At 52.4% G+C, this 10,448-nt stretch overlaps 1 protein-coding gene across 1 annotated transcript in view; it reads right to left on the bottom strand.

Moving 5' to 3' along the window:
- Window positions 1–10,448, bottom strand: part of SPTBN4 (spectrin, beta, non-erythrocytic 4) — a 106,827-nt gene that overhangs the window by 29,443 nt on the left and 66,936 nt on the right. The window contains exons 16-18 of the mRNA XM_011984235.1: window positions 10,253–10,444; window positions 6,769–6,971; window positions 1,310–1,400 (exon numbers count right to left, since the gene is read on the bottom strand). Of these exons, the coding sequence (XP_011839625.1) occupies window positions 1,310–1,400; window positions 6,769–6,971; window positions 10,253–10,444 (486 nt within the window). The remainder of the gene's footprint in view (window positions 1–1,309; window positions 1,401–6,768; window positions 6,972–10,252; window positions 10,445–10,448) is intronic.

Raw genomic sequence — 10,448 nt, forward strand, 5'->3', positions numbered from 1 at the left:
TCCGCGTGCGCCCCCTGCCTGCCTCCCTGCCCGCCTCTTTGCGGGGCCCCAGGTGGGGGTGCAGGAGGAACCACCACTCTCCCCAAGGCTTCAGGTGGGGGGCTTCTGTGCCATCTCAGATGATTGCTACCTGGTCCAGAACAATCTCATGAGGGATGGGGGGGTGCTCCTGGACCAAATCAAATGCCGGGAGGGGGCGCCTGGGGCTTGGACTGCCTCACTATGAGAGTGGGGATTATGGGGAGGGGCTGGGTGAACCATCTTCTGAACCATCTCTAGTGGGAAGAAGCTCGGGCTCCTGGCCACCACATGTGGACAGGGCATATGGGAGGGCGACCTGGAACATCTCTTACAATCTCCAGTGGGGGCGACGGGGAACAGGGGATTCCTCCAATGGCTCAAGTCCAGGCCTACCCCAGTTATGGGGGAGGGAGGAAGGGTATGGAGGCCCTTGTTTATTTCGTATGCGGAGAGAACAATCTCCCATGGGCTTTCAACATAGCGGGGAGGGTTGAATCATCTCTAATTGAGGCTGAGGGGTTTAGGGGTTAGACCTGGTTCCTGAACCAGCTTTGGTTGGAAGAAACTTAGATACGGGGTGATGATGGAGGAGGGGATGATCCTGAGTCACACAGATGGAGGGGCTCGAGGCCAGGACTATCTCTGTTTAGGGTTTAGGAAGATGTTTACTGGGCCATCTCTAATGTGGCCAAAGTCTAGAATCGTTATATGGAATTCAGGGGAAGGAGGGGAAGACAGCAGGTCTCCTGAACCGTCACTAATAAGGAAGGGGGCCTGGACATCTCGGATTAGGGGAGATCGTTCCTTATGTGTGCAGATCATCCCTTAGGGAAGGGACTTAATTCCTGAACACATTTAAAGGGGCGAGGGCTTGGTTCAGAGCCATCGCTGGCTGCAGGAGGGCGCAGGGCCGCTGGCCCCCCCACGGCCCTCAACCCCTATCCCCATCGCCCGCCCCGCCCCTCTCCTGGGGTACAGCGATTCTCACAAATCTCAGGAGAGAAAGGTGAGATCAGCGCGCGTCCCTGCGGGACCCGTAGGCGCGGACACGCGCGGTTGCCAGGGGCGCCCGGGGCCCCTCCTTCCTTCCCCGGAGTCGGCGTGGGCGGGCAGGGACCTGCGGAGCATGCGCACTGATACCCGGCTCCGCGCGCCTCCTGGCGGCCTAGAGCGACCATCGCTCCGCGACCCACTTAGACGGGGCGTCCCCACCCCCACCTCGGCAGAGGATCACTTCCCTCCCAACTAAAGGGTATGTCTCGGTTCCCAGCACACCTGGAGTTCCTACCTCATGGCAGTCTCGGAGGAAGTGCTGCAGCTCAAGTTGGTCATATAGCTTTTGCATCCATTGCTGGGCCCGTAACTGGTTTTCTTGGTTCCTGGGGATGGGGAGATAAGGGCTGGGGAAAGGTCCCGGGGGGTAGCGGGGAGGCGCTGGCAGTAGGATCGTGAAGGCATTGGGCTGGGTAGGGGAAGAAGGGCGTGGAGAACATGTAAGAGAGAGAGAGGAACTAGTGGGGCAAAGCCAGGGACAGGGCTGGAGAAGGGCAGAGAGAGAGACAGAGGAAGAGAAAGGGAGAGGGAGAGACAGGCACTTAGAAAGAGATACAGATGCAGAGGAAAAAAGGCAAGTCCAGAGAGAAAGATAACAGAGAACTAAAGGCAGACATACCCAGGGACAAAAACAAAACAAAACAAAAAACGAGAAAGTGAGAGGAGACACCAGAAAGAAAGAAAGAAAGAGAGAGAGAGAGAGAGAGAGAAAGACAATAAGAAAAGCCGAGAAAAGAGATGGAGTAAGGCAGAGCCAGAAAGACACTCAGGGAGCAGCAGATGAGGAAAGAGGAGGCAGAGAGAGGGAAAGTGACAGAAGGAGTCTGGTCAGGGATAGCCCAGAGAGACACAGGCAGAGAAGTGGCAAATGCCACCAGGAAAAGAGAGCCCCACAGACGACAGACAGACCAGGGGGCCACAGAGTTGGAGAGAGGGAAGACAGCAGAGTGTGGGGAGAGATGACAGCAGAGTCACAGAGAAGCTGAAGTGGGCATGCCTGGGGGCAGAGCCAGGCCCTTGGCCTGACTGAACTGACCAGGCTGGACCCAGGCCACACCACCCTGGAGCCAGCTGGGACCAGGGGCCGCGGGCAGTCTGGCCTCCTGCCCACAGTGCAAGGCAAAGTGCCCAAGAGGCCTGGTGGATGGGGCTGGGGCATCCCACATGGGCTCCCATGCATCCCTGTCCTGTTGCTGTCTGTCTCCCCCAGGGAGAGAGGGAGAATGAGACTATCCTCCCAGGGTCCCCCTGAGAGTCCTTAGAGTCCTTTTTTTATTATTATTATTATTACTTTTTTGAGATGGAGTCTCGCTCTGTTGCCCAGGCTGGAGTGCATGATCTCGGCTCACTCCAACCTCACCTCCCAGGTTCAGGCGATTCTCCTGCTTCAGCCTCCCAAGTAGCTGGGGTTACAGGTGCCCACCACCAGGCCTGGCTAATTTTTGTATTTTTAGTAGAGACAGCATTTCGCCATGTTGGCCAGGCTGGTCTCGAACTCCTGACCTCAAGTGATCCGCCCGCCTTGGTCTTCCAAAGTGCTGGGATGAGAGTGAGCCCCTGCACTTGGCCAATCTCAGAGGCCTTTCTGACCTTCCAGGCCCCACCCCCCCACCTTCCAAACTCTTATCCTCCTCGCACTCTTCCCCCTCACTCTGTGATAACTGTACTGGCCTTCTCACTGTGCTCTGAGCAAGCCTCGGACCCTTGGCACTGGCTGTTCCCTCTGTCAGGAATGCTCCTTCCCCCAGTGTCTACTCAAAGATCACCTTCTTCGCGAGGTCCCTCCTGACCACTCCCCAACACTTTCTGGCTTTCTTTCCTTCTTTAATTTTGTCCTTCGCACTTAACACAATCTAACACATGCTATATGTTACTTATTTATCTTGTCTGTCTCCCATGCTAGGATATGTCATTTCCACGAGGGCAGGGATTTTTGTCTGTTTTGTTCATAGATGTATCCCCAATGCCTAGGAAAAGGGCTGGGCACACAGTGCACGCTCGATATATTTTTGTTAAATGAATGAATGCAAGAAACACAGTGGCAGAGAGAAAAAGAGGTGGGAGAAACACAAGTACAGTGTCTGTGAAAGAGGCAAAAAAGACAGAGGGATACAGAGGTGCAGATGGAGGGAGAGAAAAACAAACAGGGAGCAGGAAACAGATACAGAAATAGATGGATAGATGGAGGCAAAGAGACAAAGTGTATAGGAGACAGTTCCAGAGACAGAACCAGAGAGAAGGAACAGGAAGGGCCTGAGACAAGCAAGTGAAGCACTCACTGCCTCCTGCCCAACTTAGCTCAGGAGCCAGGAGAGACAAAATGCCTCTGAAATTGAGCTGAAATCAATCCCTCTAGGCTTTCAGCAGCCAAACTGTCAAGCATCAGTCCTAGGGATGAGGAACACCCTGAATCTCCATGAGGGCAAAAGAACAACAGAGTAGGCCGGGCACGGTAGCTCACGCCTGTAATCCAAGTACTTTGGGAGGCCAAAGTAGGAGGATTGCTTGAGCCCAGGAGTTTAAGACCACCCTGGGCAATATAGTGAGACCTCATCTCTACAAAAAAAAAAAAAAAGAATTAAAAATTAGCCAAGCAAGGTGGCACACGCTTATAGTCCCAGCTACTCAGGAGGCTGAGGCAGGAGGATTGTTTGAGCCCAGGAGGTGGAGGCTGCCGTGAGCAGTGATCGCACCACTGCACTCCAGCCTGGGCAACAAAGCAAGACCCTGTCTTTAAAAAAAAGAAAAAGAAAAGAAAGCAACAGGGTTCAAATCCAGGCTGTGGCACTTCCTGGCCATGACTCTGGGCAAGTCAGTTTTCCTCTCTGAGCCTCACATGCAAAATGCAGAAAAGAACAGCACTAGCGGCTGGGCACAGTGGCTCATGCCTGTAATCCCAGCACTTTGGGGGGCCCAGGCAGGTGGATCACTTGAAGTCAGGAGTTTGAGACCAGCCTGGCCAACATGGTGAAACCCTGTCTCTACTAAACATACAAAAATTAGCTGGACATGGTGGCTCTTGCCTGTGATCCCAGTACTCAGGAGGCTGAAGCAGGAGAATTGCTTGAACCCAGGAGGCAGAGGTTGCAGTGAGGCGAGATCGCCCCACTACACTCCAGCCTGGGTGACAGAGTGAGACTCCATCTCAAAAAAAAAAAAAAAAGAACAGCACCTCACACACAGGTTCCAGCTGAGGGGCCAGGCAAGCCGAAGCTCTAACTGACTTGCCCTGAATGTCACAGGTTGAGGGGGAAGCCAGGTCTAAGACCCCCAGGGCCCCAGTCCCCAGCTCTGTATGGCTCTGCCCCCTTGTGGATGTAGAAACCCCTCCCACTCCTCCCACAGGGTGAGAAATGTGCCCCCAGATAAATAAATGACTGGGATGGTGGGGAGGTGCAGTGATTAGTCCGTCTCAATACCTCTGTGTTCACACCTCACCCACCACAAGCCTGGGGCAAATGCTGCCTCTCCCATAGCCCCTGCACGTCTCCCATCTGGGCCCTGACCTTTCTGCCTGGGCTTCCTCCATCCCAGCCCCGAGCATTCTGGGCCATCCTTGTCAGATAACGTTTGAGCTCTGTGAAGCAGGAATCATATTCTGTCCTGGTCATCTCTGTGACTACACCCCACTCCGTACCGAGCACGGGCTCAGTACATGTTTAATTGACTGGAGAATGAGTGAATAAACAATATGGTGAAAGGAGCAATTAATGCATGACTGAAAAGAAATGAATGAGTGAATCATGGAATGAACTATCCCCCGGGCTCCTCCTCCTCGTTTTGCTGAGCCTGGCATGCAGCAGATGCTCAAGAAATGTGGAACAGGCCGGGCTCAGTGGCTCACATCTGTAGTCCAGCTACTCAGGAGGCTGAGGCAGGAGAGTTGGTTGAGCCTAGGAGCTCCAGGCCGCAGTGAGCTATGATTGCATCACTGCACTCCAGCCTGGGCAACAGAGTAAGATCCCTGTCTCAAAAAAAAAAAAAGTGGGACAAAGGAAGGAAAGATCCAGGCCTGGATGGAAAAGGGGCCACTAAATGATGAGCTTGCATCCTCAAGAACAGAATTTCCATAAAAGTTTCTTTTAGAAACTTGCAGCCTTGTCCCAGATAAATCTAAGGAAAGGATGTCTGAGCCCTAAACAGAAAATGGGTAACGGTCTTGGGGCTGGAGGTGGCACAGTGAAGTGACCAGGGATGCTTTCTGTCAGAAGACGGGAAGACAGAAGGAGGGGTACTGGGTCCTTTTCTGGCCTGGATCATGCCAGAGAGAGCCAGAGAGCTTGAGCGGAGAAATTTAGGGTCACCAGGAGGAGCAGAAACAGCTCTAATGATGGACAGAACTGGGTCTGGAAGACGAGAAGGGACTTCCCATGATGGCTGGAGGTGGTGGTGCTGTTTTGTTCAGGGCCTACCTACAATAGTGCCTGGCACACAGCAGGTGCTCAGTAAATGTCTTCGCTTGATTAGTGCAAGGACAGACAAGAGAGTGGTGGTAAGAGACAGATGGTGACAGAAGCAGAGAACAACGAGGTTCAAGAGATGAGAGAGACACAGAGACACACAGACACTCACTCTGCATGCTTCCGAGAGTAGCTGGGGCCAGGCAGAGGTGCTTACACAAAATATTTGACAACCAGCCTGGCAGGGGACACTGTCCCATCTGGAAAGCTGGAGCGCACCTGTGCCTGGCCTCTAGCTGCTGGATCTGGGGAGTTCTGGGAGTTCCCAAGGAAGCTGCAGAAGAGCAGGAGGGATAATGGGGCATCTAGGGAAGTAAGTTAACCTTTTTTTTTTTTTTTTTTTTTTTTGGAGTGGAGACAGAGTCTTGCTCTGTCCTCCAGGCTGGAGTGCAGTGGTGTGATCACAGTTCATTGCTGTCTCAATCTCCCAGACTCAAGCAATCCTCCCATCTCAGCCTCAAGAGTAGCTGGAACTACAGGCACACATCACCACACCCAGCTATCTTTTTTTTTTTTTAATTTTAGAGACGGGGTCTCACTGTGTTGCCCAGGCTGGTCTGGAACTCTTGGGCTAAAGCAGTCCTCCCGTCTCAGCCTACCAAAGTGCTGGGATTACAGCTATGAGTCACTGCACCCAGCCTAACATTTTAACAACAGGACCAGCTATCGCACGCTGAGGGCAAGCTTGAGGAAGAAACCTTTCATTGTATATCCTTCTGTATATTTTGGGTTGACAGCCTCAGGTTACCTTTTCACAATATATCCACTTAAGGCCAGGTGCAGTGGCTCATGCCTCTAATCACAGCACTTTGGGAGGCCGAGGCAGGTGGATTACCTGAGATCAAGAGTTCAAGACCAGCCTGGCCAACATGGTGAAACCATGTCTCTACTAAAAATGCAAAAATTAGCCGGGCGTGGTGGCTTATGCCTGTAGTCCCAGCTACTGTGGAGGCTGAGGCCGGAGAATCACTTGAACCCAGGAGGTGAGGGTTGCAGTGAGCCGAGATCGTGCCACTACACTCCAGCCTGGACAACAGAGCGAGACCCCAGCTCAAAAAAAAAATCCACTTAAATCAAATCTAAGACAACATGGAATTAAATAGAAATAGGAAAGGGCCACAGAGAAGCAGAAATCGTGATGAAAGGAGCGGGACCCTGGCCTCCCACACCACTCCCCTATGCTGGGCCCCATCTTCTGCCCCCTCCCTGGGGTGGACGGGTCTGGGGGACCTACTTCTCCAGCAGCCGAGTCACAGCCTCCTGAGCCTGCTCCCCATAGATGTTGCCCTGCCTCAGCAGGCCCTCCGCAGCCTGCACGGCCACCTGCATCTTTTGCTGGTTCAGCTCCATGGTGGTGAGAAAATCCCGGTGCTGTTTCAACGCCTCCTCCACCGATTCCACTGTGCCCGGGAGCTCCGCACCAGACAGCGCCATCTCCTGGGGAGGAGGGAGCATGGTGCAAAGGTCAGCCTCATTCTATTCCAGGACCTGGGAGAGGCTGCCAGCCTGGCTTGTCAGCACTCCCCGCAACCTTGCAAGCATCGAACATTGCAGTTGTGGTCCCACCTCGGGGCCGTTGTCCATGCTGGTGTCTCTGCCTGGCGGTCTGTCCCTCCAGATACCCCCATGGCTGGCTCTTTCACTTTCTTCAGGTCTCTGACTACCCTGCCAAAAATATCAACTCCCACCCCAGCCCTATCCCACTATCCTCCTGTATTATTTCTTTTTGTGGGGGGAGGGAGCCGACGGAGACTCACTCTGTTGCCCAGGCTGGAGTGCAGTGGTGCAACCCAGTTCACTGCAACCTCCACCTCCTGGGTTCAAGTGATTCTCCTCCCTCAGTCTCCCAAGTATCTGGGATTACAGGTGCATACCACCAAGCCTGGCTAATTTTCTGTATTTTTGGTAGAGACGGGCCTTCACCGTGTTGGCCAGGCTGGTCTCAAACTCCTGACCTCAGGTGATCCGCCTGCCTTGGACTCCCAAAGTGCTTGGATTACTGGCGTGAGCCACCGCACCTGGCCAACCCTCCTGTATTATTTCTCATAGCATATACCTGGCAATATTAGCAATGCATTGACTTGTTTACTCTCTCCTCCCCCACATACTAGAATGTCAACCACATGAGGGCAGGATTTTGTATTTTGTTGCCTGAGGTGTGCTCTGCTCCAAAATAGTGCCCAGCACAGGGGAGGCACTCAGTAAATATTTGGTTAATATGAAGACTGAAGCCTGGGCATGGTGGCTTATGTCTATAATCCCAGAACTTTGGGAGGCCGAGGCGGGAGGATCACTTGACCTCAGGAGTTCGAGACCAGCCTGGGCAACATGGTGAAACCCCATCTCTACTAAAAATACAAAAAATTAACCAGGCGTAGTGGCACGTGCCTGTAGTCCCAGCTACTTGGGGGGCTGAGGTGGGAGGATTGCTTGAGCCCCATAGGTCAAGGCTGCAGTGAGCCGTGATCGTGCCACTGCACTCAGGCCTGGGTGACAGAGTGAGGTCCTGTCTCAAAAAAAGAAGACAACTAAACTGGGTACTGTGTGAACTCAAGGAGGTTCTTTTCCCTCTGGGGTTAGTTTCCTAACTGGTAAAATGGGTGGGTCAGGGCCGGGCACAGTGGCTCACACCTGTAATCCCAGCACTTTGGGAGGCCAAAGCAGGGGGATTGTTTGAGCCCAGGAGCTGGAGACCAGCCTGGGCAGCATAGACAGATCCCGTCTCTATTTTTTTTTTTTTTAGGCTAGGGTGCAGTGGTGCGATCTTGGCTCACTGCAAGCTCCGCCTCCCAGGTTCACGCCATTCTCCTACCTCAGCCTCCCGAGTAGCTGGGACTACAGGCACCTGCCACCATGCCCAGCTAATTTTTTTTTTTTTTTTTTGTATTTTTAGTAGAGATGGGATGTCACCGTGTTAGCCAGGATGGTCTCGATCTCCTGACCTCGTGATCCGCCCACCTTGGCCTCCCAAAGTGCTGGGATTACAGGCGTGAGCCACTGCGCCCAGCCCCTGTCTCTATTCTTTAAATGGGTGGGTCAGAAAGGGTCTCTCAAGGCCAATCACTTCAGCTCCATATTTAGTAATCTTATGATTCAGGGGCTCTCTGTCCTTTCTCCCCTACTCCCTAGATCAGAATTTCCCAAGCCTTGGGCCACAGAGGGGTACTAGTCCATGGCCTGTTAAAAACTGGGCTGCATAGAAGGAGGTGGGCGGGCAAGTGAGCATTACTGTCTGAGCTCCGCCTCCTGTCAGATCAGCAGCAGCTTTACATTCTCATACGAGGGCAAACCCTATTGTGAACTGCACATGTGGGGGATCCAGGTTGCACGCTCCTTATGAGAATCTAATGCCTGATGATCTGTTGCTGCTTCCCATCACCCCTAGATGTCACTAGATGGGACCGCCTAGTTGCAGGAAAACAAGCTCAGGACTCCCACTGATTCTACATTACAGTGAGTTGTATAATTATTTCATTACATGTTATAATGTAATAACAATAGAAATAAAGCACACAATAAATGTAATTTGCTTAAATCATCCTGAAAACATTCCTCCTTCCCGCACCAGTTTGTGGAAAAATGGTCTTCCAGGAAACCGGTCCTTGGTACCAAAAAGATTAGGGAGCGCAGTGGCTCATGTCTGTAATCCCAACACTTTGGGAGGCCAAGGCAGGTGGATCATGAGGTCAAGATACCGAGACCATCCTCGCCAACATGGTGAAACCCCATCTCTACTAAAAACGCAAAATTACAAAAATACAAAAATTAGCTGGGCATGGTGGCTCGCGCCTGTAGTCCCAGCTACTTGGCTGAGGCAAGAGAATCGTTTGAACCTAGGAGGCTGAGGTTTCAGTGAGCCGAGATCATGCCACTGCCCTCCAGCCTAGCTACAGAGTGAGACTCTATCTTAAAAAAAAAAAAAAAAAAAAAAAGATTGGGGACCACTGCTGTAGATAATCCTCAAACTGGGTCAGCATCCCTTAGATAACCAGTATAGGCAGGCACCCTTTCTAAGATGGTCCCCAAACACTGGAAGCTACTCTTGGACAATCTGAAAACTGGCTGTTCTATCTTGCCAAAATTCTCAAACTTGGTTCCCATCCCAGAGTGATCTCCAAACTGGATTGGCTGTCCCGAGATAACCACTGCACTTGGTTCCTCATGCCACAAACACAGTTACTCTCTCCAGAGAATCCATAGTTGTCATCCCCAGAAATGAAGATATTGTGCTAATTTAGGCATCCACACCATGTAATCCACAATCACTGACTGACTCCAATAACCCCTCAGCCTGTTACCTACCTCCATAATCCTAATCCTTTGTTATCCATACCAAGATCTTCTTTGAACCCCATTTAACCATCAATCAACCTCATAGTCTTATTTGCTTTCAGATAATCCACGAACCCAGGAAGTCACTCCAATAAATATCCACATGCATTACTTACTTGGAATAGCCCACAAACTGTCACCTGTAATAAGACACCAACCTACCCCACTCATCATACTCCTCAAATTCTGTTACATACACGCTTCCACACACACTGGATGATCCACAAACTCACGTATCCATTCCGGATATTCTCTCAACTCCTACCCACCTCAGAACCCAGTGGTCCCAGCAAACACCCTCCTCCCCACCACCGCATGCCCCTGTCCCTGCAATCCCCCGCGGCCTCGGACTCTCCCTTGCCGAAATGTACACCCCGAGTGGGCACCTGGTTACGCAGCACCACGAGCGCCTGGCGTAGATCCCGCAGGAAGAGCTGGTAGATGTGCGCCTGGACCAGTGCCTCCCTGCGCGCCTCCCACAAGCCGAGCAATTTATGCCAGCCAAGTTCGAGGTGTGGCAGCCACTCGTCTAATGCCAGGCCCGGGCCCAGCTCTGCGCCGTCGGCGGCCAGCAGCGCCTCG

The sequence above is a fragment of the Mandrillus leucophaeus genome, unplaced genomic scaffold (assembly GCF_000951045.1).
Source record: "Mandrillus leucophaeus isolate KB7577 unplaced genomic scaffold, Mleu.le_1.0 Scaffold106, whole genome shotgun sequence".
NCBI lineage: Eukaryota > Metazoa > Chordata > Mammalia > Primates > Cercopithecidae > Mandrillus > Mandrillus leucophaeus.